This window comes from Polypterus senegalus, chromosome 9 (genome assembly GCF_016835505.1).
Source record: "Polypterus senegalus isolate Bchr_013 chromosome 9, ASM1683550v1, whole genome shotgun sequence".
Lineage (NCBI taxonomy): Eukaryota > Metazoa > Chordata > Cladistia > Polypteriformes > Polypteridae > Polypterus > Polypterus senegalus.
Genome location: NC_053162.1, coordinates 86,050,534 through 86,078,158, shown reverse-complemented (window position 1 = coordinate 86,078,158; position 27,625 = coordinate 86,050,534). Strand labels below are relative to the sequence as shown.

At 42.7% G+C, this 27,625-nt stretch overlaps 1 protein-coding gene across 1 annotated transcript in view; it reads right to left on the bottom strand.

The window, feature by feature from the left end:
* Positions 1–27,625, bottom strand: part of dusp22a (dual specificity phosphatase 22a) — a 150,062-nt gene that overhangs the window by 10,240 nt on the left and 112,197 nt on the right. Inside the window, exon 6 of the mRNA XM_039763391.1 lies at positions 24,469–24,640. Coding sequence (XP_039619325.1) covers positions 24,469–24,640 — 172 coding nt within the window. The remainder of the gene's footprint in view (positions 1–24,468; positions 24,641–27,625) is intronic.

Here is a 27,625-nt window from a genome sequence, read left to right as displayed (position 1 = left end):
AGTTACCAATGAATCAAAAACATTAATAAATGTTTATACGGCTTTATAGAAAAAAATATATATATATATATATATATATATATATATACACTCAGCAAAAAGAAACGTCCCTTTTTCAGGACTGTGTATTTCAACAATAATGTTTTAAAAATCCAAATAACTTTACAGATCTTCATTGTAAAGGGTTTAAACAATGTTTTCCATGCATGTTCAATTAACCATAATCAATTAATTAACATGCACCTGTGGAATGGTCGTTAAGACCTTAACAGTTTACAGAAAGTAGGCATTTAAGGTCACAGTTCTAAAAACGCAGGACACTAAAGAGACTTGTCTACCGACTGTGAAAAACGCCCAAAAAAAGATGCTCAGGGTCCCTGCTCATCTGCGTGAACGTGCATTAGGCATGCTGCAAGGAGGCATGAGGACTGCTTATGTGGCTAGGGCAATAAATTGCCATGTCCGCACTGTGAGACACCTAAGACAGCGCTACAGGGAGACAGGAAGGACAGCTGAACATCCTCGCAGTGGAAGACCACGTGTAACAACACCTGCACAGGATCGGTACATCCGAATATCACTCCTGCGTGACAGGTACAGGATGGCCACAATAACTGCCCAAGTCACACCAGTAACACACAATCCCTCCATCAGTGCTCAGACTGTCCGCAATAGGCTGAGGGAGGCTGGACTGAGGGCTTGTAGGCTCGTTGTAAGGCAGGTCCTTACCAGACATCACCAGCAACAACGCCGCCTATGGGCACAAACCCACCTTCGCTGGATCAGACACGAGTGGAAAATAGTGCTCTTCACTGATGAGTCACGGTTTTGTCTCACCAGGGGTGATGGACGGATTCGTGTTTATCGTCGAAGGAATGAGCGTTACACCGAGGCCTGTACCCTGGAGCGGATCGATTTCGATCGATAGCTAGGGCCATTCCCCCCAGAAATGTCCAGAAACTTGCAGGTGCCTTGGTGGAAGAGTGGGGTAACATCTCACAGCAAGAACTGACAAATCTGGTCCAGTCCATGAGGAGGAGATGCACTGCAGTACTTCAAGCAGCTGGTGGCCACACCAGATACTGACTGGTACTTTTGATTTTGAGCCTCCTTTCATTTAGGGACACATTGTGAAACATTTTTAGTTTATGTCTTATGGTGTTGACTCTTTTAGTGTTCATACAAATATTTACACATTAAGTTTACTGAAAGTAAAAACAGTTGAAAGTCAGAGGACGTTTCTTTTTTTGCTGAGTATACATCCATCCATCCATCCATCCATTCTCTTCCGCTTATCCGAGGTCGGGTCGCGGGGGCAGCAGCTTAAGCAGAGAGGCCCAAGACTTCCCTCTCCCGCCACTTCTTCCAGCTCTTCCGGAGAATCCCAAGCGTTCCCAGGCCAGCCGGGAGACATAGTCCCTCCAGCGTGCCCTGGGTCTTCCCCGGGGCCTCCTCCCGGTTGGACGTGCCCCGAACACCTCACCAGGGAGGCGTCCAGGAGGCATCCTGATCAGATGCCCGAGCCACCTCATCTGACTCCTCTCGATGCGGAGGAGCAGCGGCTCTACTCTGAGCCCCTCCCGGATGACTGAGCTTCTCACCCTATCTTTAAGGGAAAGCCCAGACACCCTGCGGAGGAAACTCATTTCAGCCGCTTGTATTCGCGATCTCATTCTTTCGGTCACTACCCATAGCTCAAGACCATAGGTGAGGGTAGGAAGGTAGATCGACTGGTAAATTGAGAGCTTTGCCTTACGGCTCAGCTCCTTTTTCACCACGACAGACCGATGCAGAGCCCGCATCACTGCGGATGCCGCACCGATCCGCCTGTCAATCTCACGCTCCATTCTTCCCTCACTCGTGAACAAGACCCGAGATACTTGAACTCCTCCACTTGGGGCAGGATCTCTCCCCCAACCCTGAGAGGGCACTCCACCCTTTTCCGGCTGAGGACCATGCTCTCGGATTTGGAGGTGCTGATTCTCATCCCAGCCGCTTCACACTCAGCTGCGAACCGATCCAGAGAGAGCTGAAGATCACGGCCTGATGAAGCAAACAGACAACATCATCTGCAAAAAGCAGTGACCCAATCCTGAGTCCACCAAACCGGACCCCTTCAACACCCTGGCTGCGCCTAGAAATTCTGTCCATAAAAGTTATGAACAGAATCGGTGACAAAGGGCAGCCCTGGCGGAGTCCAACTCTCACTGGAAACGGGCTCGACTTACTGCCGGCAATGCGGACCAAGCTCTGACACTGGTTGTACAGAGACCGAACAGCTCTTATCAGGGGGTCCGTACCCCATACTCCCGAGCACCCCCACAGGATTCCCGAGGGACACGGTCGAATGCCTTTTCCAAGTCCACAAAACACATGTAGACCGGTCGGGCAAACTCCCATGCACCCTCCAGAACTCTGCTAAGGGTGAAGAGCTGGTCCACTGTTCCGCGACCAGGGCGAAAACCACACTGTTCCTCCTGAATCCGAGGTTCGACTATACATATACATATATATATATATATATATATATATATATATATATATATATATATATATATATGAGTATACATATATATAAAAAATACTAATTTAATTTTACTACAGAAGCCAAGTGTTCCTTAGGATAACATTATATAAATCATCCTATGATTTTCATTTATATTATAAAAAAAAACACTCCAAGCTGTAGTCAGTCACAGCGCACACCCCCTCCCCCAGCCTTAGTGCTCTTATGTGACCCATTACAACAAAATCAAACTGGTCCGAGTTTCTCATACTGAGTCTCAAGTTGAAGTGTTTAAATTAGAAGAATTAGTGCAATGGACATACACAAATGGAGTAAGCCACTAATTAGGGTGGTAGGCAGTAGTACTCTAGAGACTTTCTAATGATGTAATTTTGAAGAAATGCAGGGAATGGAACTGACACCTGTATTGGGCTGAATGGCTCATCGCTTTTGTTCCAAAATGACATCATCAAGTTTTGAATATCTCTAAAGTACTACTGTCTACCACATTTATTTGTAAATAATTCCAAATGTCTATGATTAAAAAAAAGACCTGAAAATACACCATATAAAAGAAAACTAATGTTTATGTGAAAAGTACATTTAACAAGTTTTCATCTGTGTCCAAGTATTCTTGTTGGAAAAACTCATTATGAAGTAATTGCTGGGATCTAACGCACTAATTATCTTCCTAATTTTAACCACCTGAGTCATATCATCTCTTAATCTCAATTTGACTAAACTGAAAAAACCTTTAAAAAAACCTTAAATCCTTCAGTATCTCCTTATACCCTATGTCTCACAGTCCCACAATCAGTCTAGTTTCTTTTTCATTGGTTTTCTCTAAACCAGTTTATATCTTTTTTGGAGACAAAACAATATTCTAGACAAGGGTTCACAGTGTGTTTGTTATTTGGCTTAAGTATAACCTTCACTTTATAACCTATATGGTTTACTTTCAAACCTCTAATTGCATATTCGTTTTCCTACATGTAATGATATACATTAAGATATACATTTATTGTATTAAATTTAATCAGTGAATAATTTGAACCAACCTAAATTTTCTCCATATTCATCTGTAATGTTTTGTCTCATTCTCCATTATCTTTCATTCTACCAAGCTTAGCATCATCTGCATGCTTTATCAACTTAGTTATATAAAGATCATTTATATTTATTAAAAATAGTGGATGCCCTAGCATTGATCTCTCAGCAACATTAAATGTAATTTAACTCCTAAAAAGGTTCTCTGCACCATAACCCTTTGCTTCCTGTATTTAAGCCAATTTTTCACCAATCTACATATTGCACCTTTAAAAATACACTATTTTGGTTTGATCACAAACCTCTCAGGTGCCACCTTATCAAAACATTTCAAGATATCATATGCACATCTCTGAATAAATGCATTTGCTGGGTTCTCATAAAATTCCAGAATAGTAATGAACCAGACTGCATCAAGTTTTGTGTGGATAACAAAGTGCTCACAAAGACAGTGCACTGTTTCCCTATAAACAAGCCATGGATCACAGAAGAACTGAAAGCCCTACTTGAATATGGAGAAGAGAGCTTTGCCTGGAGATAAGAATGAAATCAAGCATTTGCAGTCAGAATTAAAGCAGCTGCTCTGTGAGTTGAAAACCCACTCCTGAGACAAACTTGAGCACAAGTTACAACAAGACAACATGAACGAAGTGTGGGGAACAGGATGAGGAATACCACTGGCTACAAACAAGTTGCTTAAAATGCAGAGGAAGAGAACAAGAACCAATGTAATGAACTGAAGCAGTTCTTTAACAAGTTAAACTCATTCTTTTTAGCACAGCCCTCCACCAACACTGCTAACCTCTGTGTGTAGGCTGAAGAGGTTCCGGAATCCCAACTGCCATCTCCACCATGCAGAACCTGCCCCTACAAAGACATCACACCTGTGGTCAACAAGCCCCCTCCACTCCCTGGACTGTACGTCTCTGGTGATAAAGTGAGGAGAGGACTGAGAAAACTCTGCATACACAAAGCTTCAGGGCCAGACGGTATCACACCCAGGGTGCTGAAAACATGTGCCAGCCATCTCTGCAGGATGCTTCAGAACCTGTATTCCCTTTCCCTGAATTTGCAGAAGGTGTCCCAGGTGTGGAAAGCATCCTGTGTGGTCCCAGAACCAAAGAAAGGGCATTTCAGTGATTTTAAGAACTTCAGACCAGTGGGTCTTACTTTATACTGTACATTATGAAGACCTTTGAGAGGCTGATCCTAAAACAGCTACAACCTCTGGTCTCAAAACATCTGCAGTTTGCCTATCAGGCACATACAAGTGTGGAGGATGCTCTCATCTACATGCACCATACAGCATACTCCCTCTTGGACCACATTCAGTATACTGTTCTTTGACTTTTCCAGTATTTTTAACACCAGTATTCCTCATTGACTAGGTAAAAAGCTGAAGGTTTGAATCTTGATGCTCCCACAATCTAATGGATCACGGCTTATCTGACAGACAGCAGTTTGTGAGGGTGAGGGACTTTGATCAGAAATAGTGATGTGTAATACTCACCTCAGGGAACTGTCCTGTGTCCCTGCCTGTTTACCCTCTACACAATAGACTTCAAGCACAAAACCAGTGCTTGCCGTCTACAGACATTTTTAGATGACTCATCCATCATAGGCTGAAATAATAATGAAAATGAGTCAGAATCAGACTTCGTTAACATCAGCAAGACAAAAGAATTGGTGATGGATTCCCAATGTGCCAAGAAGCCTCTAAGACCAGTCACCATTTAGGGAGGACATGGAAGTGGTGCACAGCTATAGGTACCAGGGAGTTCACATAAGGAAAAAATTGGACTGGTCTGACAACACAGTGGCACTGTACAAGAAGGGACAGAGCAGACTGAACTTGCAAAGGAGACTTGGGTCTTTTGATGTGTGCAGCAAGCTGCTGGAAATGTTCTACTAGTCCATAGTAGCCACTGTAGTGTTCTATGCTGCCGTCTCCTGAGGAAGTAACCTGAGCACAAAAGAAGCAAAATGCAAACTTAGCAGGAAAGCCTGCTTCATCACAGGGTAAACCCTAGACACACTGGATGCTGTTGTGTAAAAGAGGATGATGGCAAAATTAGATGCCATCAGGAAAAGCCCTTCCATTCCCTCCAGAAAGTGTTCTTTCAGCCACAGGCTCATTCCAGCAGATTCTACTAAGAAGTGCCTCTAGGGGTCTTTTCTGCCTACTTCAATTAGGCAATTCAATGCTTCTACCCAATGCACTTGTTAAGTTTATTTATACATATTTTTTATTTATTGATTGATTGACTGTATTATTTGTCCCATGAGTCTGTATTCTTGTTTTATATGTTTCTGCTACTGTATGTATTTGAATTTCCCCTTGGGATTAATAACGTTTATCTAAAGTAAAATCAGTGTCTACCTGAGGGCAAATTTACCCATAGACATCATCCTTAAAAATGTATAACAAACAATCAACCTAATGACATATCTTTAAATTTACGACTTGTATCATCAGGTAAATAGATCCTCCCAAATATCCTTCCTATTTCAGAACTACCCTTTTCCCTGAAAGAACCAACATGAACGTTACCATCTTACTGCAGTATATTCTCAGTCATACTACCACACTGATACTTTATTGTATTTAAGAGTTGCCACTTAAACTGATGACAGCACTTTGTATTCAAATTACATGCTAAGATAGATAGATAGATAGATACTTTATTAATCCCAAGGGGAAATTTACATACTCCAGCAGCAGCATACCGATAAAAAACAATATTAAATTGTAATAAAAAATGCAGGTATAACAGACAATAACTTTGTATAATGTTAACCCTCGGGTGGAACTGAAGAGTCGCATAGTGTGGGGGAGGAACGATCTACTCAGTCTGTCAGTGGAGCAGGACAGTGACAGCAGTCTGTCAATAAAGCTGCTCTTCTTTCTAGAGATGATACTGTTCAGTGGATGCAGTGGATTCTCCATGATTGACAGGAGCCTGCTCAGCACCCGTCACTCTGCCACGGATGTCACTGTCCAGATCCGTGCCTACAATCTAGCCTCCCTTACTCCCCAGTTTGTCCAGGCATGAGGCGTCTCTCTTCTTTATGCTGCCTCCCAGGCACACCACTGTGTAGAAGAGGTCACTCACCACAACTGTCAGATAGAACATCTGCAGCATCTTATTGCAGATGTTAAAGGACGCCAGCCTTCTAAGGAAGTATAGTCGGCTCTGTCCTCTCTTGTACAGAGCATCAGTATTGGCAGTCCAGTCCAATTTATCATCCAGCTGCACTCCCAGATATGTATAGGTCTGCACCCCCTTCACACAGTCACCTCTAATGATCACGGGGTCCAAGAGGGCAAACATATACGAAAAAATGTTTATTTTATTGTTAAAAACAAATAAAATAAAGTGATGAAAACAGCCGCAACGTAACATATACATAAATAAAAGACAAAGCTGTCTTAAACACTGCCTAAAAGGTAAACTGCCCTCTAGTAATCTCACTGGCAAGTGAAGGATCTTCTTTAAAGTTGCTGCAGGTCCTTCTCTGCCCTGTGCCATTTTGATGATGCCCCTGCTACTGTCAAATTCTCATCAGCCAGGCAAGCCTTAACACTAACGCTCGATTCTTTTGAGATTTGAGAGAAAACATTTTACATTTTTTAGCTGAAGGATAAATGCCTTGCTCATGGTCATTCAATGAGTCCGGGGTGTGAGCTCACCTGATGAACTTGTGGTTTACAGCCCAGGATCATATCTGCTTTAATACTCTGTCTGAGCATAGGAAGATCATACAATTGGCACATTAGAAGAACTTCAGACTTGGAATCACTATGCAGAGATAAATAAACTAAGTAAACACTGTAAAAGCATTTAAAATTTTTGAAAAATACTTTAAGCACAGTGAAAAATGCATTTATTGAATTTTGAGCTGTCACAATAGTGTTACATTTAGTTATAATAAATATGTTGCAGTAATGCTTATGGCAGGAAAAGGTTCTTTAAATGTTTCATATTGGCAAAACAAGACCCTGGCATTAATTCAGCTTTTTAGCTTTATTTAAGGACAAATCATGACAGCATTTCTTGGCAGATGTACAAATGCAGCTGGGAAAACTGCTGAATGTTAATATTTCAAGGAAATCTAGGTAAAGAGGTCTTTTGACTAAACCTGTTATGCTGCATGCACAGCCTATAAGAATGACTGAAAATATATCAGATAATGTAACTAGAATGTAAATATATTTATATATAAAGACAATACACTGATGGACTGGCGTCCTGTCCAAGATTTGTTCCTGCCATGAGCTAGCTCCAGCGCCCCACAAACCTGGCCTTGATTAAATATGTTAGAAAATTACATGACAAAGATAATAATAAGTAATGCAAATGTTCAGACCAATTAATTAATATAGTGAAAAAGCAACACGTATTTTGTCTTTTTACTTAGAAAATCCCATATCCATTGGATATTCCAAATAGATAAAAGTTATAAGGCTAGTGAGAAATGCACATGCATTTGAAAAAAAACTATCCTTCTACTCTGAACATATAGCACTGTAAAAATAAAAACAACACTTTTGACACTTGCTAGAGATAATAAACGTGCTCCATTTGACTTCTAACTTTAAGCTTAACTTAGGCAAGGATTTCATGTTATTGCTTCTTTTGGAAGATCTAAATCTTCATTTTCACTTTTAAATACATTTATGCATATAGAAGAGATAATTAAATAATTGTGGAACTACTACTGCTTTATGTATTGCTGTCAATGTAGAGCTTGGACGTTTTCCTCATATCTGCATGAGCTTTCTTCAGGTGCTCCGGTTTTGCTCACATACTGTTTACATAAATTGACACTTCTTAGCTAACCCTATGCGAGTGTAAATTTAATGGTGTGCATGAGTGGGCCTGTTAAAGATCAAGTGTCCTGACTAATGTTGGTTTCTATAATACGCCTGATGTTGTTAAGAAGCTCCAGTCCACTCCAACCTGAACTAGACTAAGAATGTTTGGAATTTATCTTATGTTATGCTATTTCTTCAAATATTTTAAGTGTAACACCCCATAGCATAAATGATAAAAGTAATGCATTTTGCAAGATAGATAGATAGATAGATAGATAGATAGATAGATAGATAGATAGATAGATAGATAGATAGATAGATAGATAGATAGATAGATAGATAGATAGATAGGCCAATCAAGCACCTTTCACCTTGCCCTTCAAGTAACTATGGGAACTGATATGCCATGCAGTATACTTAGAGGAACTGGTGCAAATAGGCAAAAAAAATCTAATCAACGCTACCATCAAGGAGTTTACAGACAAAATGTTGAAGTTGCAATGTTTTGAAGACAAAATAAAAGATGTTTTGTATATTTCTTTTGTTGGCTTTAAACATGCAAGTGTGTGTGTTGAATGACATCCATTCAAAATCATTTATGGATGATTTATGCCTTATACATCATACTTTTTGTTTAGTAACAACTTGCTGGCTTCTGTCAAATTTTGCTATTTTAATGCTTCTTTGTTTTAGAACTCAAAATGTTAAGCACCACTAAATGTTAAAATTGCAGCAGGTGATTTAATTCATGAATACTGATGGAGCAGAAAGACAAAAGTCACATTTAAGAAATATGACAAGATTTTCTGTACGTAACCAATATTTTTTTCATGGGATACACAATACTGGCTTTGCATATAATTGTAGCCTTTATAAATAAATGATCAATTTACATGCAGCTATTGGTTTGCATGTGCTTGTAATATTTAGTATATAACAGCTTTCCAAATCAATAGTTACTCATGAATGGACACTTATATACTATTTATTTAGATATGCTAAGATCTCAACAATGAAAATGAAGACTAAAGATACACAAAAAAGTCTATAAATGATACCTAATACTTCTGGCATAAGTGAATAGGCAACATAGATTCTATAGAATTATTTTCAGATTTTAATGTTGGGAACCTCTACTGACATTCCTGAAAAAGAGTTAGAGTAAAAAAAAAAAATTCTGTTTCAGTAATTGAAATTAGGTATGTAGAACTGCCAGGAAAAACAAGGGAAATGCTTGCCAAGGTTTTCATAGCTGAGAGGCTTAATTCATGTTTCTTTAGCTCAAACAAATTTCCCAAAGTTGTTTTATCTTCTAGCAGAGATGAAGACCATTGTTGTGACTTGAAAATTAAACATTCCTTTTTTATCTTAAAATATTCTACAAATGATATGCAGCATGCAGAGGTACCTAACAATATATTAATGTTTCTTGTGTTTTAAAGTACTGTTAATTTTACTTTTTCCCTTTCTGTTATGCTTTATTCTGTCAAAGTTAAGAGTACAGAAAAATCTCCCACAGAAATTTCAGGAAGAACTCATAATAAAGCATGTGTGAAAGACTTTCTCCAGTTAAATTTAGTTCAGTTTATTCTTATATACTGTACATTAGCAATCTTCAGTGAAGCCTGAATCAAAGATTCACAAACACAAATAAATTAAAAAAGGAATAAAACTTAAAAAATTAAATATTTACATTACTTTTAAAGCAGTTTTAAATTATTTTTAATCATCTTTAAAACATGATCAAAACGACATCTGTATTTGAGTACCCAGAATGAGGAACTCCTTCACTAAAAGGAGACACACACATGTGCATGGGAAACAGCTAAAGGGCTCAAAAGAAGTAGTTCCATGCCAAACCAGGGCATGGTAGAGTCCATCACTTCTGGTTCTGGGCCCGATGACGTCACTTCTCCTTCCTAACTTTAAAAACCACCATATTCCTTCTGCCAATCAGTTCTGTTTTGGACTAGTATCTGTAAACAACCTTGCATTTATCTTTTTTTTTGCCTATTTTGCAGCCATACTTCAAGTATATGGGAGGCTGCCCCAAACCTTTTTTCTGTGTCAAGGCGTATTCTTTCTAAATTGGCATAGACAGCAGGATGAAGGATGAAGGACTTTTCGAGGAGCTAGGAGTCGGACCCGAGAGAAGCCTTGGCACAGAACACCGACAAACTCCAACAATTAAGGGCCCAGGTGGGTGAGTACTATCCCTGAGTGGCTGGGTCTGAAGTGGTGATACTGGAGCGAGATTGGTACGATAATAAAAGCGGTTTAACACTAACTACTCCTAACAGTGATTTGGGCCTAGTGATGAACAGCGAAGCTGCCTTCATGCTGTATATAGAGCCAGCAAAGAGGGGAGGTTCACTCTCTTGTAGTGACGTGGCAACTCCCGAGACATAGTTCTGGTGAATGGCCATTGCACATAACATCCCATGCCACAGGGACCTCACTTTGTATTAAATAACTAGCAAAATACCCGCGCTTTGCAGCGGAGAAGTAGTGTGTTAAAGAAGTAAAGAAAAGGAAACATTTTGAAAATAACGTAACATGATTGTCAATGTAATTGTTTTGTCACTGTTATGAGTGTTGCTGTCATATATATATATATATAATAAAATACCCGCTCTTCGCAGCGAAGTCGTGTGTTAAAGAAGTTATGAAAAAGAAAAGGAAACATTTTAAAAATAACGTAACATGATTGTCAAAGTAATTGTTTTGTGTATTTGGCGGCAGCGTCAAAGTTGTTTTCATCTAGTTGCATCAGAAAATGTACCATGACGTCTGACACGCCTCCTTTTTACTGTTTTCTCACAGCCTGGATTGCTGCTGTCATAATCGGTTTGAGTCTACACACACACACACACATTATATATATATATATATATATATATATATATATACACACATACATACATACATACATACATATCGACATATACACACACATATATATATATACAGTGTATATATATATATACATACCTATGTACATCATATATACACACGCATACATACACACAAATTATATATGTGTGTGTGTGTGTGTATATATATATATATATATATATATATATATTGTAATAACTGGAGACCAGAGGCGAAAAGGTTTGGGGCAGCCACCCGTTTAATGCGGTTTCCCGGCTGCAATAGAATTTGAGACATTTCAAAACAGTTGTTTACACAACAGAGTCCAAGACAGAACTGCCTGCCTAAGCAAAGGCAGTGAGCTTTATAGCTCAGAGGGCGGAAATGATGTCGTCCTCTGGGCGGAACTGGAAGTGACATCACCCTTGGGGCCGGAACCGAAGTGACCTCATTCTTGGGGCGGAACCGGAGGTGGTGTGTCCTTCCTGGAAATGGCGGCTCCTGGTGGGATTTCCGGTAAGACCTGCAGAGAACTCAGAAAGAGCGCCAGTGTACCCGCCCCTGGGCAGATGTATAAACAGTATTGTCTAAGCCCTTCAGCTGCTTCCCATGCACACGTGTGTGACAAGACTCCCCTCAGCCCAGACCCGTGGGTCGGGCGACCTGCACCGAGAGGTCGTGGGCCGGGAGAGGGCATCGGCGTTGGCATGAAGGGACCCCTGTCGATGAACGAGTATATTTGTACTGCTGCAGGTCAAGAAACCACCTCGTGACCAGCGGATTGACTCCCTGTGAAGGGCCATCCACTTTAAAGGCGCATGATCCGTCACCAGAGTGAACACGCGACCCAAGAGGTAGTACCGCAGCTGCGTCACCGCCCATTTGATCGCCAAAGCCTCCTTCTCCACCGCCGCGTACCTGGTCTCCGGTCCAACAGTTTCCGCTCAGGTACATAACGGGTGTTCAACACCGTCGACGCTTTGGCTCAACACGGCTCCCAAGCCTGTGTCCGAAGCGTCCGTCTGGAGGACAAAAGGGAGAGAGAAGTTAGGGGAGATTAAGATAGGTGCTGAAGTCAGAGCCCTTTTAAGTCACTGAATGCAGCCCCGCTTTATCAGACCATACCACCGTATTAGGAGCTCTTTTCTTTGTCAAGTCGGTCAAGGCGCGCTCTCGGAGAAGCGAGGCACAAACCGGCGGTAGTACCCGCCAAACCGAGAAAGGATTGGACTTGCCGCTTGGTTTTGGACGGGCCAGGCCATTATGGCTTGCAACTTGGAACACTGTGGCCTCACAGTACCCGCCCACTAGGTAGCCCAAATATTTGGCTTCTCTCAACCCAAGTAACATTTCTTGGGGTTGATGCGAGCCCGCCTCTCCCAATGTCCGTAATACTGCTGTGACCTGCTGTATGTGCTCCTTCCAGGTGCTGGAATAGATGACAACGTCATCCAGATAGGCAGCACAGAGCGAGTTATGGGGCGGAGCACTTTGTCCACCAGGCGCTGAAAAGTCGCAGGCCCGTGTAACCCGAATGGAAGGACACGATACTGCCAGTGTCCGCTAGGAGTGCTAAACGCGTTTTTCCTTGCGGACTCCGTTAAAGGAACCTGCCAGTACCCCTTTGTCATGTCAAGTGTAGTCAAGAATTTGGCTGGTCCCAGTCTCGAGGAGGTCGCCCACGCGAGGCATGGGATAAGCATCAAATCGGAAACTTGGTTGAGCCGGCGGAAGTCATTGCAAAACCTCCAACTGCCGTCAGGCTTAGCAATCAAGGCGATGGGGCTGGACCAGGGACTACTACTTTCCTCGATCACTCCTAGTGCCAGCATTCGCTTGATTTCCAGTTCCACTTCTACTTTCTTTGCCTCCGGAGTCTGTAGGGTCGCTCACGGACGATCACCCCGGTCAGTCACTATGTCGTGCGCAATCAGAGAGGTCCGACCTGGTTGTTCACTTACCACCTCTGGGACCGGCGGATAGCTGCTTCGAGCTCCTGTCTCTGTCTGGGAGATAGCTGTTGCGAAATTAAGGGCACTTACTTCGCAAGAGAGAGCAGGGCTGTCGGAGGAGGGATCGGGATCCCTCTCCTTCCACGGTTTCAGCAGGTTTACATGATATATTCGCTCAGCTGGTGGCGATTGGGCTGTTTCACCAAATAGTCGACCAATCCCTTCCTCTCCTTAATTTCGTAGGGGCCTAGCCAATGTGCGAGCAGTTTAGAGTGTGAAGTAGGAACCAATACCATGCGCGATCCCCGGTTGGAACTCCGGAGAGTCGTGCCACGGTCATACAGGCGGGCCTGTGCTGATTGTGCCTCCTCGATATGACTTTTAGTATAGGTCTTATTACATCAAATCTATCGCGCAATGGGCGATATACTCCAAAATGTTAGTGGAGGGCTGTGCCTCCCCTTCCCAGCCCTCTTTTAAAATATCTAATAAGCCCGGGGCTGTCTTCCGTATAGTAATTCAAAGGGAGAGAACCCGTAGAGGCTTGAGGACTTCCGGTAGGCAAAGAGGACAAGGGGAGGAGTTGGTCCCAATTCCTCCCATCCTTGCTGACTACCTTACGTAGCATTTGCTTGAGAGTTTGATTGAATCTCTCCACTAGCCCATCGGTTTGAGGATGATACACGAGGTTTTAAATGCTTTATTTTCAGTAACTTGGCAGTCTCCTTGAGCGTTTCCGAGGTGAAAGGCGTTCCTTGGTCCGTCAGGACTTCTCTAGGAATGCCCACCGTGAAAAGACTCCTACTAGTTCCGTGCAATATTTTTAGTGGTAGCCGGCGCAATGGAGCGGCTTCAGGGAATCGGGTTGCATAATCCACGAGGGCGAGTATATATTTATATCCTCGGGCTGAGGGCTCCAGGGTCCTACTATATCCACCCCAATCCTGTCAAAGGAACGTCAATAAGGGAAGGGGAATCAGAGGAGCACGGTCCTTCCTAGGAATTTGCCGCAGTTGACACTCCGGCAGGAAATGCAAAAGCGGCGAACCTCCTCATTAATCCCGGCCAAAAAGCGGAGCTTAATGCGCTCTAATGTTTTATCGAGGCGAGATGGCCTCCAAGAAGGTGAGAGTGGGCTAACTTCGCAAACCTGCCGCGGTAGGTCAGCGGGACTAGCAACAACTTCCGGACCTTCCCCTCATGTTCAGCAACCCGATACAATAATTCATTATCCATGACAAAGTGAGGTCCCTGTGGCATGGGCAAATCGCGCGTTGGCGTTAACGAGAACCACTGCATTCTTTATGTGCTTCAGAGAGTCGTCATTCCACTGTTCTCTCTTGAAAGAAGCCGGAGTCGCTCTAAACTGAAAGTGCAACTCAGAGAGCGGGTCGGTCTGACCTCAAGGGGCGGAGAATCCTCCCTCGCTGCGGGCGCTAGTGGATGGCGTAGTAGCCCGCGACGGTCCGGGAGTATCTTCGTCACTCTCTTGGCCTACCGCCCCACTCCCTGTCGGCTGATTACGGTGTGGAAGCAGCTTGAGATGAGTCTTTATCATCTATAACGAGGCCAAAAGCTTTTCGGGAATGCTTTCTAAACTACCGCGTTACTGTCAGACCAGTCCGCCCGAGGATTACGGAAGCGGAGGATCCGGGTGTACGCTACGGTAAGCCGCGAAGGGTTCCTCCGAGACATACGTAACACCGGGCGGTATTGTACGGCGGATATCTCCGTGTATACATTTTAGACTGGTCTTTTTTAATCCATTGTTGCGGTAGAACAAAGCGGCGAAAGCAACGACAGACCGTTACTGCGGAATCAAACAGCGCTGTTACCATATGTCCATTAATAATAAGCTCTCCCGTATGTTTATCCGCCAGGGATTGCTAAGGGCACACAAACAACCCGCCATTGTCCCCTACGGTCCGCCTTGTTCCCGACAGGTCGCAAGCCAGACGGCCCGGCGACTTCGAACAGGCTCTGGATTGCGTGGAAGGGACTGCTTTGTAGGACATAACTCCGGGTAGTCCACAGAGCGGCTGGTCTGCCCTCCCGGGTTTCACAGCCGGCCTCTGGGTTGCAGAGCTGTAGCAGCTCGTCCAGGAATGGAATTCTCCCCAGGCCGGCTGGGCAAATTCCTGGGGTATTGCTGTAGCAGCAAAAACAGGCCACTTGCTGCACTATTTGCAAGGGGTCAAATCAAATGGCGTAGCCACTCACCCACCTGTTGCCAGAGAGCCATAGCCTGCTCTGACAGCCCTTTGTTGGGTTAAACTCCCAGTCTATTATATTCTTTACCTGCCGGCCTGGGGACAGCCCATCGTTAACAGGGACCTTGGTCCCCGGGCGCTCGGCTTTCCTACCAGAAGAGCATACTGAGCCACTCGTGTGTTTTCCCCAGAAGCCAGCCCACGCCTGTGGGTCCCCTCTACCTTCTCCACGAGATGGGTTGGTAGCCCGGTTATGCTCGTGGAGCAGAGCCTGCACGCGTCCTTCCTGACCCTCCGCGCACTCCCTGCCCGAAACTCGGCCCGGTACTCACCCACCTGGTTCCTTGAAGGTCCGTGTCCCGGTTCTTCGGGACACCATCCTGCCGACTACGCCACTGTAATAACTGGAGACCAGAGGCGGAAAGGTTTGGGGCAGCCACCCGTTTAATGCGGTTTCCCGGCTGCAATAGAAATTGAGGCATTTCAAAACAGTTGTTTACACAACAGAGTCCAAGACAGAACTGCCTGCCTAAGCAAAGGCAGTGAGCTTTATAGCTCAGAGGGCGGAAATGATGTCGTCCTCTGGGCCGGAACTGGAAGTGACATCACCCTTGGGGCCGGAACCGGAAGTGACCTCATTCTTGGGGCCGGAACCGGAGGTGGTGTGTCCTTCCTGGAAATGGCGGCTCCTGGTGGGATTTCCGGGTAAGACCTGCAGAGAACTCAGAAAGAGCGTCAGTGTACCCCGCCCCCCCCGGGCAGATGTATAAACAGTATTGTCTAAGCCCTTCAGCTGCTTCCCATGCACACGTGTGTGACAATATATATATATATATATATACACACACAGTGGTGTGAAAAACTATTTTCCCCCTTCCTGATTTCTTATTCTTTTGCATGTTTGACACACAAAATGTTTCTGATCATCAAACACATTTAACCATTAGTCAAATATAACACAAGTAAACACAAAATGCAGTTTTTAAATGATGGTTTTATTATTTAGGGAGAAAAAAAATCCAAACCTACATGGCCCTGTGTGAAAAAGTAATTGCCCCCTTGTTAAAAAATAACCTAACTGTGGTGTATCACGCCTGAGTTCAATTTCCGTAGCCACCCCCAGGCCTGATTACTGCCACACCTGTTTCAATCAAGAAATCACTTAAATAGGAGCTGACTGACACAGAGACGTAGACCAAAAGCACCTCAAAACCTAGACATCATGCCAAGATCCAAAGAAATTCAGGAACAAATGAGAACAGAAGTAATTGAGATCTATCAGTTTGGTAAAGGTTATAAAGCCATTCCTAAAGCTTTGGGACTCCAGCGAACCACAGTGAGAGCCATTATCCACAAATGGCAAAAACATGGAACAGTGGTGAACCTTCCCAGGAGTGGCCGGCCAACCAAAATTACCCCAAGAGCGCAGAGACGACTCATCCGAGAGGTCACAAAGACCCCAGGACAACGTCTAAAGAACTGCAGGCCTCACTTGCCTCAATTAAGGTCAGTGTTCACGACTCCACCATAAGAAAGAGACTGGGCAAAAACGGCCTGCATGGCAAATTTCCAAGATGCAAACCACTGTTAAGCAAAAGAACATTAGGGCTCGTCTCAATTTTGCTAAGAAACATCTCAATGATTGCCAAGACTTTTGGGAAAATACCTTGTGGACTGATGAGACAAAAGTTGAACTTTTTGGAAGGCAAATGTCCCGTTACATCTGGCGTAAAAGGAACACAGCATTTCAGAAAAGAACATCATACCAACAGTAAAATATGGTGGTGGTAGTGTGATGGTCTGGGGTTGTTTTGCTGCTTCAGGACCTGGAAGTCTTGCTGTGATAGATGGAACCATGAATTCTACTGTCTACCAAAAAATCCTGGAGGAGAATGTCCGGCCATCTGTTCGTCAACTCAAGCTAAAGCGATCTTGGGTGCTGCAACAGGACAATGACCCAAAACACACCAGCAAATCCACCTCTGAATGGCTGAAGAAAAACAAAATGAAGACTTTGGAGTGGCCTAGTCAGTCCTGACCTGAATCCAATTGAGATGCTATGGCATGACCTTAAAAAGGCCGGTCATGCTAGAAAACCCACAAATAAAGCTGAATTACAACAATTCTGCAAAGATGAGTGGGCCAAAATTCCTCCAGAGCGCTGTAAAAGACTCATTGCAAGTTATCGCAAACGCTTGATTGCAGTTATTGCTGCTAAGGGTGGCCCAACCAGTTATTAGGTTCAGGGGGCAATTACTTTTTCACACAGGGCCATGTAGATTTGGATTTTTTTTTCTCCCTAAATAATAAAAACCATCATTTAAAAACTGCATTTTGTGTTTACTTGTGTTATATTTGACTAATGGTTAAATGTGTTTGATGATCAGAAACATTTTGTGTGACAAACATGCAAAAGAATAAGAAATCAGGAAGGGGGCAAATAGTTTTTCACACCACTGTTTATACACATACATACAAACATACACACAGGTATATATACTCAGCAAAAAAAGAAACTTCCCTTTTTCAGGACTGTGTATTTCAACAATAATGTTTTAAAAATCCAAATAACTTTACAGATCTTCATTGTAAAGGGTTTAAACAATGTTTTCCATGCATGTTCAATTAACCATAATCAATTAATTAACATGCACCTGTGGAATGGTTGTTAAGACCTTAACATCTTACAGAAAGTAGGCATTTAAGCTCACAGTTCTAAAAACGCAGGACACTAAAGAGACTTGTCTACCGACTATGAAAAACACCCAAAGAAAGATGCTCATGGTCCCTGCTCATCTGTGTGAATGTGCATTAGGCATGCATGAGGACTGCTGATGTGGCTAGGGCAATAAATTGCCATGTCCGCACTGTGAGACGCCTAAGATAGCGCTACAGGGAGACAGGAAGGACAGCTGATCATCCTTGCAGTGGAAGACCACGTGTAACAACACCTGCACAGGATCGGTACATCCGAATATCACACCTGTGTGACAGGTACAGGATGGCCACAACAACTGCCCGAGTCACACCAGGAACACATAATCCCTACATCAGTGCTCAGACTGTCCGCAATAGGCTGAGAGGCTGGACTGAGGGCTTGTAGGCCTGTTGTAAGGCAGGTCCTTACCAGACATCACCAGCAACAATGCCGCCTATGGGCACAAACCCACCTTCGTTGGACCAGACAGGAGTGGCAAAAAGTGCTCTTCACTGATGAGTCACGGTTTTGTCTCACCAGGGGTGATGGACGGATTCGTGTTTATCGGCGAAGGAATGATCGTTACACCGAGGCCTGTACCCTGGAGCGGGATCGATTTGGATCGATGGCTAGGGCCATTCCCCCCAGAAATGTCCAGAAACTTGCAGGTGCCTTGGTGGAAGAGTGGGGTAACATCTCACAGCAAGAACTGACAAATCTGGTCCAGTCCATGAGGAGGAGATGCACTGCAGTACTTCAAGCAGCTGGTGGCCACACCAGATACTGACTGGTACTTTGATTTTGAGCCTCCCTTCATTCAGGGACACATTGTGAAACATTTTTAGTTTATGTCTTATGGTGTTGACTCTTTTAGTGTTCATACAAATATTTACACATTAACTTTACTGAAAGTAAAAACAGTTGAAAGTCAGAGGATGTTTCTTTTTTTGCTGAGTATACATGTGTATATAAACTCAGCAAAAAAAGAAACATCCCTTTTTCAGGACTGTGTATTTCAACAATAATGTTTTAAAAATCCAAATAACTTTACAGATCTTCATTGTAAAGGGTTTAAACAATGTTTTCCATGCATTTTCAATTAACCATAATCAATTAATTAACATGCACCTGTGGAATGGTCGTTAAGACCTTAACAGCTTACAGAAAGTAGGCATTTAAGGTCACAGTTCTAAAAACGCAGGACACTAAAGAGACTTGTCTACCGACTGTGAAAAACACCCAAAGAAAGATGCCCAGGGTCCCTGCTCATCTGCGTGAACGTGCATTAGTGAGCGTGAACGTGCATTAGGCATGCTGCAGGGAGGCATGAGGACTGCTGATGTGGCTAGGGCAATAAATTGCCATGTCCGCACTGTGAGACACCTAAGACAGCGCTACAGGGAGACAGGAAGGACAGCTGATCATCCTCGCAGTGGAAGACCACGTGTAACAACACCTGCACAGGATCGGTACATCCGAATATCACACCTGCGTGACAGGTACAGGATGGCCACAACAACTGCCCGAGTCACACCAGGAACACACAATCCCTCCATCAGTGCTCAGACTGTCCGCAATAGGCTGAGAGAGGCTGGACTGAGGGCTTGTAGGCCTGTTGTAAGGCAGGTCCTTACCAGACATCACCAGCAACAACACCGCCTATGGGCACAAACCCACCTTCGCTGGACCAGACAGGAGTGGCAAAAAGTGCTCTTCACTGATGAGTCACAGTTTTGTCTCACCAGGTGTGATGGACGGATTTGTGTTTATCGTCGAAGGAATGAGCGTTACACCGAGGCCTGTATCCTGGGTGAGGGCTAGGGCCATTCTTCCCAGAAATGTCCAGGAACTTGCAGGTGCCTTGGTGGAAGAGTGGGGTAACATCTCACAGCAAGAACTGACAAATCTGGTCCAGTCCATGAGGAGGAGATGCACTGCAGTACTTCAAGCAGCTGGTGGCCACACCAGATACTGACTGGTACTTTAGATTTTGAGCCTCCCTTCATTCAGGGACACATTGTGAAACATTTTTAGTTTATGTCTTATGGTGTTGACTCTTTTAGTGTTCATACAAATATTTACACATTAGGTTTACTGAAAGTAAAAACAGTTGAAAGTCAGAGGACGTTTCTTTTTTTGCTGAGTATATGTATGTGTCTATATGTGTGTGTATAGCTTTGGTCACTGAGTGCAAGGGAAAAATAATAAAATGTAGTCTATAAGTTATTAAACAGTAAAACATTAACGTTTTAAGAAGTAAAGCTACATTGAGCACTACTGGAGTGCTATCGGGTAAACTACATTTTAAAGACGGTGTAACACAACAGGTAAGTAGTACTAACAGCAGCTAAAACGTATATGGATCATCTGTCGGTAGTAGATCCCTTTTGAAAGGCGCTACACAACGGCTGTGGTATAGAAATTACATTTTCTATGTGAGCATCCAAATTTCTGCCTCTGGTAATGTGCCTTACCGGCATTACCAGCAATTAACGAAAATTAGTTTTGTGTCCTCTGCAGTGTTAAGAGAGAAATGCATTGGTTTGGGATAAAAGGAAAAAAGGTGTAAAGAAAGGAAAGTTGCCTTTTTCTTTTATATAGTGTAGAGAGACGTCTTCGCTGACGATATGAGCGCCTTTTGGGGACGATCGCAGTGGGTCTTGTGTAGACTGGTGAGACGTCCCAACCATTAATCGGCTGTGATGGCACTGTCGGTCCTCCACTCCTGTGCGTGTCTTCATAATCCGAGCTGACGACCTCATAATCCATTATCACGCAAAAGAAATTGCGAAGCGCCTTAATATTATTTTGCCACGGTGTAGAAAAGGGATCCCTGTTTGCACTTGACTGGGCTATAGCTCAGGGGGAGGATGAAAAAAATTAAAAGTGCTCACTTTGACTTAAGGCAGAAGCGCAGTCAGTGTCTCCAAGGCCAGCACAGCAATGTGCGCGCGCCGGCTGCTCGAGTTTTGTAGGGCAGGAGACGCCACTTTATGTAGACACGTTCACGTGATCAAAAGTCTCAGCGCTCTTTGGAGGTCATTCATATATATATATATATATATATATATATATATATATATACACACACACACAGCAAAATGCCCGCTTGCAGCAGAGAAGTAGTGTGTTAAATAAGTAATGAAAAGAAAAGGAAACATTTTAATAATAACGTAACATGATTGACATTGTCTTTGTCATGAGTGTTGCTGTCATATATATATATATATATATATATATATATATATATATACACACACACACACACATACACAAACATATATATACATATACACACATGTATACAGTATATATACATATACATCCACATATATATATATATATATACACATATATATGTGCACAAAACCACGCTTTTATGAAGGCTCCCGTCGGGTAGTCTTTTGAAATGAAATTTTCCTCCAATCAGTCGAAGCAACGCGCTTTCTTCCGACTCTTACATTTTTGTAGCTCTGATGTGTACATCAATGTAATCGGTGTACCAGGAAATCATGCATTGACAGAAGTTCCCCTTTGCTTGGAATGCAAAGTGTGATTAAATGCGTTATTTTTAGCGTTATGGAGCACATGCATCGAAGTTTCTCCGCTGTGCTTGTGCTAAGAAAAGGAAACATTTTAAAAATAACGTAACACGATTGTCAATGTAACCTTTTGTAAGTAGTGCCTGGAGGATTTAGAGTGTGGAGAAATTGTAGAGACAGCGTGTGTATTAACTTGCGGATTTTTCTGTGAGTATTTGGTGGCAGCGTCACAAAGTTGGTTCCTGAAGACTGTTTTAGCTGCGGAGCTCAGCTCACAGCGAAATGAGGTGAATGGCAGGGGAGATGATGACGTGACTCTCCCACCCGCCTTAACTGTCAATCCCCTTACAAAGACATTCTCTTGGAATTTGCATAAGCACAGCCCTTCACCAGTAATTTTAACTTAGTTACAAAGTGATCAAAACTCTCGTTTATATCCTGCATCCTCTCATTAAACTTGTATCCCGCATTAGCCGTGGGCATTGCAAACGCCAGCGGCAGCCTGTCTATGAACTTAATTTAAACTTTAGGTTTACACCGTGCTTTGTTTCCGAAGTAGTTGTACTCATGAATATGGTTGTATGTGTGACTCAGTCGCTTCTTATTGTTTCGCTGCATTCTCAATTGTATAACGCATGTTTTCTTCAGTGCTTTTTGGAGCTCTTCCTTGTTTTGTACGTATTGCGTTGAGTCAGTTCACGTGATCACGTGGCAGGCGTGATGATGTCACACGAAACTCCGCCCCCCCACGGCCATCGAGCTCAACTCCATTACATTATATGGAGAAAAAAAGGTTCCAGTTATGACCATTACGCGTAGAATTTCTACCTACCCGGGAAGTTGGGGAATTAGTGATGAGTCAGTCAGTGAGAGCTTTGCCTTTTATTAGTATAGATGACCTTATTTATTGGGTGGTGGAGCACGAAGGGGAGGTATGGTCACTGCTGTTAGTCCCACAAACTTACTGGTGGCAGGTCTGTGAATTGGCTCACACCCACCTCCTGTTACGTCCACCTGGGCTCCCAAAAATCTCTTGAGCAGATTAAGCTCCGTTTTTATTGGCCAAGAATCGATGAGGAAGTCTGCCATTTTTGCATGTCCTGCCCTGAATGTCAACTATGGCAGATTGCTAGGGGGGATCATACTCCTTTTGTTCCCATTTCCCTTACTGACATCCCCTTTGAACGCATCAGGGTCGACTTTGTAGGACCCCTGGAACCCTTGGCTAGAGGACACAAATATATATCAGTTGTAGTTGATTACGCTACCCTGTATTCCGTAGATGCTCCATTACGCTCAGCTACATCCAAATCCATTGCACGGGAATTGATAGGGGTTCTTTGCGCGAGTCAGCATCCCTAATGAAGTCCTGATGGTCCAGGGGATGCCATTTACCTAGGAGACGTTCAGGGAAATGGCCGTTACTTAGGATAAAGCATTTAAAGATATTGGTGTATCATCTACAAAGCAATGGTCTTGTAGAGCGGTTTAATCAGACTCTCAAAATGAGGCTATGAAAGGTGGTCAGCGAGGATGGAAGGAACTGAGATTATCTGCCCCCCCTCATCCTTATAGCATATCATAAAGTTCCACAAGCCTCGATGTGGTTCTCTCCATTTGAATTATTGTACGGACGGCAGCCCAGGGGCATTCTGGACATTTTAAAGGAAGGTTTGGAGGAGTATATTGCACAGTTACACGACAGATTTGCTAAGATTCCATCCATTCTAAAAGCCCACTTGGAGTAGGTGCAAGCAGCTCAGGTCTGTTGTTAGGACCATGGCACATCTCTGCCAGTATTCTGAATGGGAGATTGGGTCAAGGTATTCGTTCCCACCTCCCACCCTAAATCACTGGCACACTGGCAAGACCTGTACGAAGTTCAGGAGAGAAACAGGCTTGTCGATTATTTGGTGAAACAACCAAAGAGCCGACCTAGCGAACGGGTATATCACATGCACTTGCTGAAATCGTGGAAGGACAGGGGACCAGACCCCTCCTCTTCCCTGATTGCACATGACATTGTGACTGAGCCCGGGATGATCATCCGAGAATGCCCATATCGAAGCAAAAAGCGCAGAAGTGGAGTTGAAGATCAAGAGTATGCTGGAACAAGGTGTGATAGAGAAGAGTCATAGTCCCTGGACCAACCCTATTGTCTTGGTCACAAGCCTGACGGGAGTTGAAGGTTTTGCAATGACTTCTGGCGGCTTAAGCAAGGTTTCCAACTCAATGGCTATCCAATGCCACAAATGGACGACCTCCTTGAGTGGCTAGGACAGGCTAAATTATTGACCACTCTTGATATGACGAAGGGGTATTGACAGGTTCCTTTAACAGACTCCGTAATGGTTAAGACTGTGTTTAGTAACCCTAGTCGTCACTGGTAGTATTGTGTCCTTCCATTTGGGTTACATGGGGCACCCGCGATCTGCCAGCGTCTGGTGGATAAAGTGCTCCGTCCTCATAACACCTATAGTGCTGCCTATCTGGATGACATAGTCATCTGTTTCAGCACACGGAAGGAACACCAACAGCAGGTCCAAGCTGTATTACGGGCACTAGCGGAAGCCGGTCTTCAGCTTAACCCTAAAAAATGTTTCTTTGGGTTAAAAGAAGCCAAATATTTAGGCTACCTAGTGGAATGGAGTACAGTACGGCCACAGTGTTCCAAAATAAATGGCATATTGAAGTGGCCCTGTCTGATTACCAAGAGGCAAGTCCAAGCCTTTCTTGGCTTAGCAGGCTACTACCGCCAGTTTGTACCCTGATTTTCAGAGAGAGTGGTGCCCTTTACTGATCTTACAAAGAAGGTGGAGTTACCTCTGAGACAAGAGACATATGAAATTCCTGCAGTTGCTGCTGGAAACCAAAGTTGGGCCCAACAAAGGAGCGAACAGCCTTCACTGCACACAAGCAATCTTCCCAGCCCAGGTTAGTTACTGTCATAAGGTAAGCCACAACCAAAGTGGTACTACGGGAAACACCTGCCAGACTGACAATAAAAAAAAAAATAGAATAAAAAACAAACATAGGGAAGGCATATGTATTACTTTTATATAATACATCACATGAATTCTTAATATATGATAAAAGGAAATCTGCAATTAAAAATACACCTAAATATAGTACAAGATGCTTATAAAATACATATTGGTAAAAAATATATTCTTCTATTTTTGGATCTCCTGAATCTTTGCCTCTACCAAGCGTCTATCTGGGAAGCAGTAGGTACAAGGCAGGAACAAACACCAGCCTGTCACAGTGCATGCTCAGGTATTCACAAAATGGTAATTTATTCATCAGTTAACATAACATTTTTGGTTGATACAGGAAACCAGGGTGGCCATATTCACTGTTACTCTGTGAAAAAAACCTCATAAGACTTATAACAACACCTTCTTTGCTTGTTGATAGGTTTTACACATGGCTATACAGAAAATTTAGTGCACTCCTTATTTTAAATATACTCCCGCTTTGGGATTTTTTAAACATTAACTTCTTCTAACTTCAGATCCCCACAGTATTACTTTGATGTTTAAGTTTAGACTTTACCATTGAATTTCTTCTCCAAACAATCTATAGATGTGTTTGTATTTCTGGGATTGCTGATGTGTAGTACAACACAAATAAGCCTAACACAGAGACATTCAATTTATGGCTCATGAGTAAACAGACTATGCTTTGAGATGTCTTTCTTATACTGCTTTTTAAGTAATGTAAGCCTTTCTAATTGTGTAGTCATTAGTATTAATTTAAAGATGATGGGTGTTTGACGTCCTGCATCTTCTGCATCATTCATATTTTATTGGTGTTTTGTACGTTACGTGAAATGACAAAATGACTTATTACTAAATTTAGCAATTTCTGAGGAGTCAATGGATCTATTTTCCTAGCCTTGTATTTCTTATATTTAAGTATGAAGTAGGCTTGCACATGCTTTGATCTAACTGGGCATCTTCTGCATCTCAACTGGCCTGATCTTGAATGCATATGGCCCCACTGCAGAAAATGAGGTGGGAGGAAAGAGAGTACAACACATGATAAAGAAGACGGTGCTAATCGAGAGTAACTTGGGTTCCTTATATGAATGGACTAATCTAGCTGGATCACATAAACTATATGCTGAACACTTACTTGTTGCTAATGCTGCCTATGATCGTTGTCCAAGCAGGTCTTATCACTAAATATACCTTAGTGGCTTTTGAACGTGTGATGGTCTTTCTCTGTTGTCTTAGTAGTCAAAATGCTTTGGTCCCTTGTATAAAAATGGGTATGCTAGTTTCTTCAAAATTCGTGCGAATAATGTGAGAATTTAAACTGGCAATAACAGCTGCCTGCTTTTGAACTGCCTAGCAGTTTTACAAAAGCCTTTGTTCCATTCCTGGACCTTGCCTGATAGTAAAATTCAATGTAAAGGGTGAATACTTTTTTAACTGAGATTTATTTTACAAGGTGAATTATGTGCAATCTCTTATCTGCTAGCAGTACAAGCTGAACAGCATTTTCAAATTAGATTCTTGAAAAATTCACTTAAAAGTAAAATCTTCATTGAACAGAAGGAGGCTGTTTTTCTAATTCATTTTTGTTTATTAAATTTGCAAAATAGTTTAAGGAGTAGGATTTCTTTCACATTCTAAGTAACACTAATGCGAGCAGTTTATATTTAGAAACTGAGCAGACAATTATGTCAGGCTTAATCTGTAAGGAATGTATACTATAATTATTGTATGTTAACCAGTGAAATAATACTCAATACTTAATGCTTAAATAGTAGTATTTTAGATTTAAATTATCTTAATGCCTTATATCCTCACCTCTAACAACACTTCACTGAAATTGCATATCACAATTGAACAAAATTGAATAACTCTACAGTGCAATGTATTGCTTTTATTTTCCCACACATACAAAAGAACAATGAGGCTTACGGTAAATAACGTGAAGATAATCTCCTAGTTATGTAATCATTTACATACACAAAATACAGTGGTGTGAAAAACTATTTGCCCCCTTACTGATTTCTTATTCTTTTGCATGTTTGTCACACAAAATGTTTCTGAACATCAAACACATTTAACCATTAGTCAAATATAACACAAGTAAACACAAAATGCAGTTTTTAAATGATGGTTTTTATTATTTATGGAAAAAAATCCAAACCTACATGGCCCTGTGTGAAAAAGTAATTGCCCCCTGAACCTAATAACTGGTTGGGCCACCCTTAGCAGCAATAACTGCAATCAAGCGTTTGCGATAACTTGCAATGAGTCTTTTACAGCGCTCTGGAGGAATTTTGGCCCACTCATCTTTGCAGAATTGTTGTAATTCAGCTTTATTTGAGGGTTTTCTAGCATGAACCGCCTTTTTAAGGTCATGCCATAGCATCTCAATTGGATTCAGGTCAGGACTTTGACTAGGCCACTCCAAAGTCTTCATTTTGTTTTCTTCAGCCATTCAGAGGTCGATTTGCTGGTGTGTTTTGGGTCATTGTCCTGTTGCAGCACCCAAGATCGCTTCAGCTTGAGTTGACGAACAGATGGCGGACATTCTCCTTCAGGATTTTTTGGTAGACAGTAGAATTCATGGTTCCATCTATCACAGCAAGCCTTCCAGGTCCTGAAGCAGCAAAACAACCCCAGACCATCACACTACCACCACCATATTTTACTGTTGGTATGATGTTCTTTTCTGAAATGCTGTGTTCCTTTTCGCCAGATGTAACAGGACATTTGCCTTCCAAAAAGTTCAACTTTTGTCTCATCAGTCCACAAGGTATTTTCTCAAAAGTCTTGGCAATCATTGAGATGTTTCTTAGCAAAATTGAGATGAGCCCTAATGTTCTTTTTGCTTAACGGTGGTTTGTGTCTTGGAAATCTGCCATGCAGGCCGTTTTTGCCCAGTCTCTTTCTTATGGTGGAGTCGTGAACACTGACCTTAATTGAGGCAAGTGAGGCCTGCAGTTCTTTAGACGTTGTCC